The sequence below is a fragment of the Mobula birostris genome, chromosome 24 (genome assembly GCF_030028105.1).
Source record: "Mobula birostris isolate sMobBir1 chromosome 24, sMobBir1.hap1, whole genome shotgun sequence".
Classification (NCBI taxonomy): domain Eukaryota; kingdom Metazoa; phylum Chordata; class Chondrichthyes; order Myliobatiformes; family Myliobatidae; genus Mobula; species Mobula birostris.
The window spans coordinates 10,962,110-10,975,420 of record NC_092393.1 but is presented as its reverse complement, the minus strand read 5'-3'; the positions used below and the strand labels follow the sequence as shown (position 1 = coordinate 10,975,420).

Sequence of the window (13,311 nt, the reverse complement as noted above, 5' to 3'; positions counted from 1 at the left end):
CCCCTGCTCCCGTTCTCCTGGCTGGTGGAGGTCACAGGTTTGGGATGTACTGTCACAGCATCCTGAGGTGATGGTGGAGAAATTGAATGGTGTGGAGGGTGGGCAGTGGGCTGCTTTGTCGTGGGTGGTATCGAGATACTAAAAGCAGAAAGAGCCTCTTGCTGGATATGGAGCAGGTGAGAAGAATTGAGCTGGAAGTCAGGAGCAGATGGGCAGTGACTTGGCCACCGCTGTTGACCCACCAACTGGAGAGTGTAGTGGTTAAGAGTTGAAACACTCCACCTGACGACATCTCCTGGCCAAAGGCTACGTTTACCTATTCAGGTGACTGAAGGGAGCGCCCAGTGTATGAAGCAAGCAATCATTTGTGCAGCTGACACGCAAACTAATCTTTGCACTGTATCTTGGTAAACGTGACAATAATAGCAAGCCAATCCAACAAAGGCATTGAGGTGTCAGGGGCTGTAGTGACCAGCTTCTGACCTCCTTCTGTCATTGTGCTTCTGTAGCTCAGTTTCTGCTCACCCACAGGAGGTGAGTGTGGAGGTCGATACTGTGGGACAGGGCCTCCTGAGTGGTTGTTCTAATTTGGAGAGAGAGTCTCATTTCTCAATGATGCACATACATCTCCTGGATGGTATTGTGATACGTTATTAGAATTGAAACTGGTTTATTATCGTCACATCTACCGAGATATAGTAAAAAGTGTAGCTTACATACAGATCAAATCATGGCTCAGAGGTAAAACAATAACAGAATGCAGAATAAAGTGTAAAAGCTAATGAGAAAATGTAGTGCAGGTAGACAATAAAGTATACACTTAATTAGATACACCTGTACACTTGCTCACTAATGCAGATATAATCAGCCAAACATGTGGCAGCCACTTCATACATAAAGGAATGCTGTCATGGTCAAGTTGTTGTTCAAACCAAGCATCAGAATGAGGAAGGAATGTGATCTAAACGACTTTGACCGTAGAATGCTTGTTGGTGCCAGACAGGGTGGCTTGACTATCTCAGGCTGCTGATCTCCTGGGATTTTCACGCACAACAGAGTTTACAGAGAATGTAGAGTGAAAAACAAAAAGCATCCAGTGAGCGGCAGTTCTGTGGCCAAAACAGCCTTGTTAAGGAAAGGTGAGAGGAGTAAGGCCAGACTGGTTTAAGCTGACAGGAAGGTGACAGTAACTCAAATAACGACATCTTACAACAGTGGTGTACAGAAGAGCTACCAAACCTTGAAGTGAATGGCTACAACAGCAGAAAATCACGGGCATTCACTCAGTGGGAACAGATTGGGGAGCATGCCTTATGAGAATAGGTTGAGTGAACTCGGCCTTTTCTCCATGGAGTGTTGGAGGATGAGAGTTGACCTGACAGAGGTGTTCAAGATAATGAGAGGCATTGGTCGTGTGGATAGTCAGAGGCTTTTCCCCAGGGCTGAAATGGCTAGCACAAGAGGGCATAGTTTTAAGGTGCTTGTGAGTAGGTACAGAGGAGATGTCAGGGGTAAGTTTTTTACGCGGAGAGTGGTCAGTGCCTGGAATGGGCTGCCGGCGGTGGTGGAGGCGGAAATGATGGGGTTTTTTAAGAGACTCCTGGATGGCTACATGAAGCATAGAAAAATAGTGGGCTTTGGGTAAAGCCTAGGTAGTTCTAAGGTAGGGACATGTTTGGCACAGCTTTGTGGGCCAAAGGGCCTGTATTGTGCTGTAGGGAGGTACCAATAAAGTGGCCACTGAGTGTAAGTTCATAACGAGGTAGTTAGTGAAGTCAAGAGTCCATCTTTTCATACCAGGGAGCCAGTCTGACCGCAGAGTAGAAGCTGTTCTTGAGCCTGTTGGTTGTGCTTTCAGGCTTTTGCTTCCTTTGCTCAGTGGAAGAGGGGAGAAGAGAGAATATCTCGGGTGATTGAGGTCTTTGATTATGTTGGCTGATTTACTGAGGCAGTGAGGAGTGTCCATGGAGACAGTCCATGGAGGGGAAGCGGGTACCTGTGGTGTGCTGAGCCATATTCACAACTCTATAGTTTCTTGTGGTCGTGTGCAGAGCAGTTGCCAGGGGAAGCCATCATACATCCAGATGAGATGCTTTCTATTATGATCAATAAAAACAGGCATGTGTTGCAGGGATGTGCCAAATTTCTTTAGCCTTCTGAGGAAGAAATGAACGTGTAGACCCATTGGAAGGGAAAGGCAAATCCTGGAGCTTGAAGACATTGAATCATTGATGTATTTGGGAGTCTTCACTTCAGAGGACTTCCAGTGGTGTTTTTTCAGAACTTGTGAAGACCCTTTGGGAAAGGGATAGTTTAGGCAGTGATGTACATGGTGAAAATACTTAAATGCCAAGTATAGTCAATGGACAAGGAAGTGCTAACATGGGAAATGTCCTGGGGGCAACACAGCTTGTTGGTAAGATGTGGATGGTAGGTCAGGATTGAGAAGAAACAGTAAATGTGGTCAACAAAGAATCTGCTGATGTTTCTTAGCAAGTCCAGCAGTATTGATTCCTTTAGCTGACTGTTGCTCCAGATTCCATCATCTGTAATCCCTTGTATCGCTGTGAAGCTGGACATCCTGAGTGAAGGGGGAGAGGCAGAGGAGCGTATAGAGTGTTCCCCTGCTCAGGGTTGTCATTCTTTGTATTATTTAGTGGAAGAGTGTTTGTCAGCCCAATGGGCCCCGATCTCCAGCCTGCGTTGTGAGATCCCCTGAATCCCGCTAAGAATGGCAACAGCCTCAGCTCTGACCTCTGGTGTAATCCCAGGGGACGGGTTTTGTGCTCATTTCTGTAGACTGGAGATCGTGTGAGACAGCTGGTAAGTGATGATGAACTTCACCTCCTGTACCAGGCTGGTGCTGATAGTTGCTGGAAGTGAGAAGCCCTCATCAGGTGGTGCCCGTCTGTTTGCAGGTGACCGGAGCAGCGTGGGCAGTGCAGGGAGTGTAGGCAGCATTCGCAGTGCTGGCAGCGGGCAGAGCACCGAGAGTGGCAATGGGCAGACTGCCAGCAATGGCCTGGACAATGGCAAGGTATGTGGGCATGATGCCCGTCACTAGTAGGAAATAGACAGCTAGCCACAGGGCACTGCAAGCCCATAGTCCACGTCCTTGATACTGGTGTGGGAAGCAGTGGAGGAGAAGGGGATGGAAGTGGGGACAGGTGCTGGCTGAGTGGGGGGGGGGGGTGATCTGGCATTTGCTTTGCCATGGGTGATGGGGTTAGTTTACTAGGCGATGGGATAAGTGAGGTGGGCTTGGGGGTTGGTAGGGAGGGGGATGGAAGTGAGGGGGGGAGCGATAGAGTTAGTGGAGATGGGTTTGGTAGGGCTGGGGATAGTGGAATGGGGTTTGGTGGAGGGTGGGGATAATGGAGTGGGGTTTGGTGGGGGGTGGGGATGGTGGGGTGGGGGTAGAAATTGGGGATAGTGAAGTGGGGTTTGGTGGGGGTGGAGAAAGTGGTGTAGGGTTTGGTGGGGGTAATGGAGTAGGGTTTGGTGGGGAGTGGGGATAATGGAGTGGGGGTTGGTGAGGGTGGGGTAAGTGGAGTGGGGTTTTGTGGGGGGTGGGGATAGTGGAGTGGGATTTTGTGGGGATTGGGGATAGTAGAATGGGGTTTGGGAGGTGGGGGAAGTGGAGTGGGGTTTGGTGGGGAGTGGGGGAAGTGGAGTGGGGTTTGGTGGGGGAAATGGAGTGGGGTTTGGTGGGTGGGGAAGTGAAGTGGGGTTTGGTGGGGGTGAAGATAAATGGGATGGACGATGGGCAGGCAGATGGGATGGGCAAGGGGTCTGAGGGGATAGGTAGAAGGGTTAGTTTGATGGGTGATGGGATCTGTGGGGTTGGTGGGGTGGGGCTGAGATACAGTTGTAAGAAAAAGTTTGTGAATCCTTTGCAGTTACCTGATTTTCTGCATTAATTACTCATAAAATGTGTTTTGATCTTCATCTGTCACAATAATAGACAACCACAATCTGCCTAAACTAATAACACAATTGTACTTCTTCTCATCATTATTGAGTACACCATTTAAACGATCACAGTCTAGGTTGAAAAAAGTATGTGAACCTCTGGTATATACCTTCCACAAAAGCCATTTGGAGTCAGATGTTCCAATCAATGAGATGAAATTGGAGATGTGGGTTCTAAAGGTGCCCTGCCCCTTAAAAACAAAACACGCAAAGTTGGGTTACTGACCAAGTTTGCTCTTCTCAAGAAAGATCTGTTTATGTGCACCATGCCTTGATCAAAACAGCTTTCAGAGGACCTTAGAAGCAGAATTGTCGAGATGCATGAAGCTGGAAAAGGCTGCAAAAGCATTTCTTAAGACCTGAGTGTTCATCAGTCCACAGTCAGAGAAATTGTCTACAAATGGAGGAAACTGAGTACTGTTGCTACTCTCCCTAGGAGTGGGAATCCTGCAAAGATCACACCAAGAATACAACTTGCAACGCTGTAGGAGGTGAAAAAGGACCCAAGGGTAACAGCAAAAGACCTGAAGAAATCTCTAGAACTTGCTAAAGTTGCTGTTCATGTGTCCACTATAAGAAAAACACTGAACAACAATGGTGTTCATGGAAGGACACCACAAGGGAGACCACTGCACGTCTCAAGTTTGCAGAAAACCACCTGGATGTTCCACGACACTTCTGGGGCAATGTTCTGTGGACAGGTGAGACAAAAGTTGAACTTTTTGGCAGAAGTACACAGTGCCATGGAAGGAAAAGGGCATTGCACACCAACAGCAAAACCTCGTCCCAACTGTGAAGCACGGTGGAAGGAGCATCATGGTTTGGAGCTGCTTTGCTGCCTCAGGGCCTGGGCAGCTTGCAATCGTTGAGGGAACAATGATTCAAAATTGTGTCAAGACATTTTACAGGAGGATGTCAGGGTAGCAGTTCGTCACCGGAAGCTTCATAGAAGCTTGATGATGCAAAAAGGCAATGATTTGAAGCACGGGAGTAAATCAACAACAGAATGGTTTAAAAAGAAGAAAATTCATGTTTGGAATGGCCAAGTCAGAGTCCAGACCTTAACCCAACTGAAATGCTGTAGAGTGTTCTGAAGAAATATCCCAGAAATATTGATGAACTCAAACAGTTTTGAATGGAGAAATGGTCTAAAATTCATCTTTGCCGTTGTGCAAGTCTGATCAGCAGCTACAGGAAACATTTAATGAAGGTTATTGCTGCTAAAGGAGGTCTACCAGTTATTAACAAAGGTTCACATACTTTTTTCCAGCCTGGGTTCTGAATGATTAAACAATGTGTTCAATAAAAATGAAAAGTACAACTGTTTGTGTGTTAGGCAGATTGTATTTGTCTATTGTGACTTAGATGAAGATCAGAACATATTTTATGAGTAATTAATGCAGCAAAGGGTTCACAAACTTTTTCTTGCAACTGTATTTCAGATGGTGGTGGGCTGGGGAATGTGGTTTTTAGGGATGAGATACATGGGATGTGCTTCAGTGATCATGCAGAATAGGGCATGTGGGTTTGCTCAGGTGGAATCTCCAGACATTTTGAAGCTCCTAGAAAGGATTTGAAGCCCCTTCATCTTGTATTTAACCCTAACTATTGCCACTCAAAGTCCAGTATCTCCACCATTCCCAGCATAACTTCCAGCTTCAGTATCTCCACAGTCCACGGTCCAACCCTAGAGTGTGTTCCCCCACCCACCCATGGTCATTGTGTACAGCCAGTGTTTACTTCTACCTGCCTGCAGGCAAGATAAAAGCTTCTGCAACGATTTCCTCAAAGTTATCATTAACAAAGGTGACTCGTTTAAGGAGCTATTTGCTTGAAAATAGGCTAAATATATGGGTGGATGACCAAACGCAATGAAACATGCCCCTCGCATTCCAGTGGCAGCCTACCCGAGAATAGGTTTTCTGGGATTAAAGGTTGTATGGAAGTAATTCTCTAATTCTAGCATTCTAGAACCTGACTGTCCTCATCCCTCCTTCTTATTCCGCTCAAACACCACCTCTCCTGCTCAAACCTTTCCCCTTCCTCTCCCATTCCCCTTCTGTCCTGCACCACACTCCCGCTGCCCCCTCGTCTCCCACTTTCCCTTCCTATCTTGCAATCCCCTCCCTCCTCTCTTGCTCTCTCCCCTTTTCTTCTCTCCTACTCCACCCCTCTGCCGCCTTCCGTCCTCTCCCATTCATCCCTTCCCTTCTCTCCCGTTACCCTCCTCTCTTGCTCCCCCTTCCCACTGCCCCCTCCTTTCCTGCTTTCCTTTCCCTCTCTCTCTCTCCTCTCCCACTCCATCCCATCTGTCAGTACCCCCCTCTCCTTTCCTGCCTCCCCTCCCTCCATCTTAAACCCCTTTTCTCTCTCTGCTGTAATTGAGAGTGTGTGCTGGGGATAAATGGCTTCAAAGGTTCAAAGGGCTTCAACACTGAGTCTAAGTAGACAGCAGCAGGGCTGCAGCTGTTGACTGAGATACAAAACTTCCTAGTTGGAAAATGACAAAATACTGATCTGATGCATCTACTTTTTCCATGGCAGACAGTGCCCCCTGGTGGAGACCAGGCACATCAAGAGGTCTGCGTCAGTACAGAAACTCCCAGCCAACAGGTCGACCAGTCAACAGGTAAGAACCAGTTTGGGTGTTTGTCTGATCTTTACTTGGGACTATATCAAGGTCGCTGTCCTCCAGACTACAACGACAGTGGCAACTCGTGTCTCTGGAATGTATTCAGACAGGGTAAAGCATGCCAAGGTGTATGACTGTAGCACTTGAACAAACACAGGCTCTATTGTGATGTATTCAAGCATCCTTCTATAAGGTAGGATTGTTTTCAAATTGGTAAGGGGTGAAGACGCATGTCCATTCAGATTAACTCTTCACAACGATGCATTGAGGTAGTACAAGCTAGTTCAGATAGCTTGAATTCAATTGTCATTCAACTATGGATACCCATGAATACCGCCAAATGAAACATCATTACTCCAGGGCCAAGGCACAAAACACAAAACCAACACAACACCACAATGCATATATAGCATATGTATCAGTAAAATATGGTCCAATACCCTGAGTCCATGAACATTTCAGCAATCTGCAGTCAAACGCCTGGGGCAGCACCAACTCTGGTGGAGCATATCCACTCTGACGCCTCTCTCCTGGGTGGCTATAAACAGGCAACACCGCGGCTTGAGGCCTGGTCCTCCCTACGACCGAGGCCTTGCAGCACCCCCTGCCCTCTTCTAGTAAATCAGTGAATCCGACTTGCAGCATTCCATATTGACAATGTCCAACAGGGTCTTGTGATCACAAGACGATCACTGACTGTTAGACTGCACACCACCCTTGCACACTGACACCTCTCTGACGCAGGCAGCAGCATGATCCACACCAAGTCCAGCTCCTTCAATTTCTCCACCAATGAGCAACTCGCTGATGGGGTAGACCCTCAGTTCTTCAAGTTCTTGAATGTCTAGCAGGGTCTAGTAATTGGAACAAATACGTTTAAAAAGGACAATAACACCTTTGGTTGATCCCATAGAAGCTGCTGTGATTGAACACACTACCATCTTACTGGAAGGTAAAATGCTAAAGCTCCCTCAACATTGGCTTATCACACTCTGGGGTAGGGACTGCACAGGTTAGGTAAGAGTGAAGCTCCCCCTACACTGCCCCTTCTTAAGATACCAGGGAGGATACTACACAGGTTAAACGTAATTACTAAGTTCCTTCATTGGTATTCTGTGGAGATCTGTCACCATAACCCTGTGTTCCTCATGCTTTCTCTGATTGCAGTTATGACGTATAATGAACAATTGCATGCTGTGGACTAGTGCCAGTTGGAACTGGAATGAGACGACCAAATTAATTGCATTTGAAATCTGTCAAATTGAGGGAGACATTACTGGTTCAGCTTGGACTGGTGTCAAAAGCCAGTGTTTCAGTCTTAACCCCGTTTTATTTCCTCTTTGCAGGAATGCAAAGACATCATGACTTCCCCAGCTACAAGTCCGGAGAACAGGGATACACACAACAGTTCATTCACCCCGACCATCTCCTGGAGGGAAAGGTGAGGGTACGGACAAACATTGCTTCAGATTTGAATTTATACTGAGGTTTCATTGAATTTAATTTATTTCATGAAATTAGAGTTATGTTGACTTTTGATTTAATTAATATTTTAATTGATAGCAATTAGTGGATATTGAGTGTAATTCAGTCAATATTTGGAGGTTTAATTAAAACTGATGTAAGTGACTATTGATATTTAATGGAATTGATGAGTTCTCATGCGTATTGGTGAAGCACGAATGGGATTTGCATCTGAGTTATAATTTGTTTTAAGTGATGAATTCTTGTGAGTTTGGTGGTGTATTCTGTGGAATTGATGTTTGCCCCACAGGTTGGGTTTGAGGCCAATCCCCAACCGTTATCTTCCATGGGGTTCACCAGGGTCAAAAACTGGTTCCCCAAATCCCTGCTAGTTGGGAGTGGCCAGGGATAACTTGTAGACCATACAACATTTAAACTTCTGCCCCATGTCTGTGTTTGATTGTGATGCCCACTTAAACTACACGTCAACCTTCCATATGGTCTGTATCAGTCTATGTCTGTCTAAACACTTCTTCGATGTGAGTATAATATTTGCTTCCCCCACTTTCCCGGCAGCACTTCCCAGGCACATTATGTTAAAAACTTTCCTGGTAAATCTCCTTTAAACTTTCCCTCTCTTGTCTAAAGCTATACAAAGAAACCAAAGGAAGTACTTTGTAAAACTGTTCGTCACAATGAAGACTACTAGCTGGTGAAAGTCTATAGGAGCAGCCAGAGATGCAGGGGATCTGAATCCTGTTCCAATGTGTCCTGGTGGTGGGATAGGTTTGTTCTGACCCTGCTATTGGTGTTGTAATGGGAATGGTGGGATTAGTAACTCAGAGCCCTGTGCTAATAATCTATAGAGAGACCAAAACCCAGCTTCGGATTGAAGGTAGGTAAGGAGATCTTTGATTTCAGAATCAGGTTTAATATTGTGAAGTTTGTTGCTTCGCAACTGCAGTAAAGACATAAAAATTAGTATAAATTACAAGAACAAAACAAACAGTAAAAAAGACCTTACCATATCACTATTTAAGCCAAAACACTGTCACGGTTCAATGAGGAAGCCTTGGCTAATGCAAGATATCATTTCAGTGAGGAGGGATTGTGATGGGAACCAGAGGTGACGGCAGTGAAGAGAGCCAACACAGGATCTGACCAAGCCCAATCTCCCTTTGCTCCGTAGCAAAGTGACTTTCCACTTTGACTGCATCCTGCAATAGCAGCCAGTAGCTTGTACTTCTAGAGTTAACAAAAGCTTCCATGCTTCCTGATGCACACTTACAAGAGGCTGGCTACAGAGAAGCCTGCATCCTGCTCTGACATCATCGGTGATGGAGTTAGAGGGGGAAAATTACTCGTAAAAATAAATTAGTAATTTTTGGAACTTGTGACACAGAGCTCATTTGCTCTCGTGGCAAGACCCTGTACCTCCATTGATGTAAGGCTGGGGACGAAACAAGTCATGCCCATAAATTGGTTGGAGCAGGCTTCCTGATGTTTGCACGTGGCATGCGTCACACTTCATTACTTTGAACAGGTGGCAGTCAAGCCCTCCCTGATATCAGGATGTAGAGATACACACCCTCAGCATCTCCTTCACACCAGGGTCACTAGGCACAAGTTAAAGGCACCAATGAACAGAATTATGATTATGTCTGCATTCACTAACACCTCTGACAATGTGTTTTACTTATCAAATGCTCTTATTATAAAAAATCCTTCCCCCTCAGATCCCCTTTAAAGCTCCTTCCACTCACCTTACAACCTATGATTTGACCATCTATCATAATACGACGCACGCAAATGTTTGAGTGCTCCTGCACGTACTAGAGTCTATTTACATGACGTGGCACAGCCTGTGGAGTGTTTACCCCATGGCTCCAGGGATTCCGGTTCAATCCGGACCTCCTGGCTACCTGGGTGGAGTTTGCACATTCCCACTGTGACCGTGTGGTGTTCCTCGTCCAGTTCCTTCCCACATCCCAGACGTGGTCAGCTACTGCCCCTTTGTGTAGGTGGCGAGTAAGAGCCTATGGTATGAGGGGAAAGATTCTAGCATGGTTAGAGTATTGACTGCTTGGCAGGAAGCAAAGAATGGGAATAAAGGGAGCCTTTTCTAATTGGCTGCCAGTGACTAGTGGTGTTCCACAGGGGCTGGTGTTGGGACCACTTCTTTTTGCATTGTACTGTATGTAAATGATTTGGGCGATGGAATTGATGGCTGTGCAGACAAGTTTGCGGATGATAGGAAGACCCGTGGAGGGGCAGATAGTGTTGAGGAAGCAAGGAGGCTGCAGAAGGATGGACAGATTTGGAGAATGGGCAAAGGAGTGTTAAATGGAATATAGTGTAGGGAAGTGTATGGTCATGCACTTTGGTAGAAGGAATAAAAGAATTGTCTATTTTCTAAACAGGAAAAAGATTCAAAAATCTAAGGTGCAAAGGTACTTCAGAGTTCTCATGCAGGATTCCCTAAAGATTCATTTGCAGGTTGAGTCGGTGGTGAGAAAGGTAAATTCAATGTTAGCATTCATTTCGAGAGGACTAGAATATATAAAAAAAGGATGTAATGCAAAGGCTTTATAAGGCACTGGTAAAGCCTCACTTGGAGTATTGTGAGTAGTCTTGGGTCCCTTATTTAAGAAAACTATTTAAATATTGAAAGTGGATGTAGAGATGATATTTCCTATGATGGGGGAGTCTAGGACCAGAAGGCGCAGCCTCAGAGTGGAGGGATGTCCATTTAGAATGGAGATGAGGGGGAATCTCTTTAGCTAGAGGGTGGTGAATCCATGAATTCATTGTCACAGGTCACTGAGTGTATGTAAGGCGGAGGTTGATAGGTTAGACAGGGTGTGAAAGGTTATGGGGAAAAGGCAGGAGCATGGATAGACTGGATGGACTGAATGGCCTAATTCTATTCCTATGTATTATGGACTCCTGCTGGGGTTATAATCCATATCCTGCCATTCTAAAATAACCAGACTTTGCCTAAGGGCTAAGCAAATGAGGTATCACAAGCCTTTCTCTCAGAGGCTGGGGTTTGGGGGAAAAAGTACTACGACTGAGGCCATTTATGTCCTTACATGTGGGTCATGGCTTTTCTCCTTGCCCAGCATGGAGGCTCCGAGATGAGGTCTTGTGCTTTTATTAACAATTAACTAGCAGCACCAGAGGTGGAGAAGGTCAGTGAGCCTGAGCTTTACGACTGACCAATGCAAAATATATTGCCATCCTCCTTTCCCACCCAGCAACCCCAACATGCAAAGCAATACTCAAAACTCTGGGTTCCTCGTGGGAAGTTGATTCACCCAGGGATCTTGTGAGTGAGTGAGAAGTGTTTTCCTTTAAACCAGCCATTTTTATTTAATCAGTTTGGACATGGAGAGAGACAGCGTGAAAACAGGCCTTTCAGCCCATCGAGTCCAGGTTGATCTTCAGCCACCTGTTTTTACTCTATTCTGCTTTAAGTCATTTTGTTCTCGCTACATTCCCACCAACTCTTTTCGACTCTACCACATACATACAGCACTAGGAAGACTCTACAGTAGCCAGTTAACCTAGAAACCTGCACGTGGAACGGGACTGGAACCCACATAATTTAGAGAACGTGCAAACTCCACACAGACAGTAACCGAGGTCTGGATCGAACTTGTGTCTCTGGTGTTGTGGGGCAGTGGCTCTGCCAGCTGTGCCACTGTGTCACCCTGATACTTATAAATATTTTGGTGGACACCACTGTGACGATCAGGTGTTAACACGCTGCCTGTCGTCCCTGCAGGATGCTGAAGCTATCTTCAACTGGCTGAGTGAATTCCAGCTACAGCACTACACAGTCAACTTCATCAACGCTGGTTACGACGTGCCAACCATCAGCCGCATGACCCCAGAGGTGAGTCCCAGCATCTGGTGGTAGCTTGATCCGGCTTCTTGGCATAGCTCGTGACTCAGGCTGGGGAATGTTAGATGAGAGGCAAAGGCCCAGGAGACAGAGCGACACAAGTTCAAGGAGAAGAGGGCAGACTCTCAACAGTGTTGCAGGTGCCACCCCAGCTCATCGCGATTGATCTTCCAAGAGCTTTCCTCTTCGCTTGCTTTCATCAGGTGATGGGGGTGGTTGCTTGGTTTCTGACTGAGGGCAGAGAGGGGAATAAAAATCATTGTGGTTTATTATCAATGCAACAAAGGTGGTGAGAGGGGGTGAAGGTTTAGCCATTCTCTGTAGCTGTTACATTTTATTCTGCATTGTTATTGTTTTATGTCGTTCAACTTCAGTGCACTGTGTAATGATTTGATCTGTATGAACAGTAGGCAAGACAAGCTTTTCACTGTACCTCGAAATATGTGACAATGATAGATTAATATGTGTTGGTTATGAAGTTTGGTAGAATGTCAGTGTACCCAAAATACTTTGCAGCTGTTCACTTTGATTCTTACGGCATAGTTAAAGTCAGGACCATGTGATCATGCGACACGAAAACCTCCTTCCACCGTCTGCCATTAAATCTCCCGGCTTTCCCTTCCTTTCTGATCCTTTACCCATCATTTTTCCACTAAGTGCATCCTGCTGCTGATGTGACCCGTTCCAGTGTTGGTGCAACTTAAAAGCTTCTTCTCTTCTGAATTCCATGTAGATGTAAGTGATATCCCCCATGTGGGAACGCCTTAGTCATTCAGCACAGAAACAGGCCCAGGCCCTTTGACCCAATCCGTCAAGGTCAAAGGTCAGTTTATAGTCTTTTGCAAATAAAAATCTTAGTTACAGCAGCATCACAGGCTCATAGCACCATGTAAGAAGCATTTACAAGAGAAATATAAATTAAACATAACTTATACACAATTTTTACAATCAGAGTAAACAGTCTACTTTAGTGTAAAATGGTCATAGAGTTGGTAAACTGCAGTGACTGGGGCTGTGCAGGCTGGGTCAAGAACTGAACAGTTGAAGGGAACATTTCAAGTTCATCACTCCTTGGAAGTGGCTACACGGGTCGATATGGTGTTTAGGAGGCTTATGGAATACTTGCTTTTATTAGTCGCAGCATTGAGTTCAAAACTCAAAAGGTTATGTTGCAACTTTATAAAACTCTGGTTTGACCACATTTGGAGTATTGCATAGAGTTCTGGTCGCCCCACTGTAGGAAGGATGTTGAGGCTTTAGAGAGGGTACAGAAGAGTAAAAAAAAACCCTCTCTCAGCTTTAATGCATGCTCCCTGGTATTACACTGGAATGTGCT

The 13,311-nt window shown here is 45.8% G+C and overlaps 1 protein-coding gene across 6 annotated transcripts in view; it reads left to right on the top strand.

The window, feature by feature from the left end:
* LOC140187341 (caskin-2-like) overlaps window positions 1–13,311 on the top strand; it is a 303,949-nt gene that overhangs the window by 273,806 nt on the left and 16,832 nt on the right. For 5 of the 6 annotated variants that reach the window (XM_072242539.1, XM_072242537.1, XM_072242538.1 and 2 more), the window contains 4 exons: window positions 2,919–3,037; window positions 6,517–6,601; window positions 7,951–8,051; window positions 11,856–11,966. In XM_072242539.1, coding sequence (XP_072098640.1) covers window positions 2,919–3,037; window positions 6,517–6,601; window positions 7,951–8,051; window positions 11,856–11,966 — 416 coding nt within the window. The remainder of the gene's footprint in view (window positions 1–2,918; window positions 3,038–6,516; window positions 6,602–7,950; window positions 8,052–11,855; window positions 11,967–13,311) is intronic. The other variant, XM_072242540.1, reaches the window with a different exon arrangement.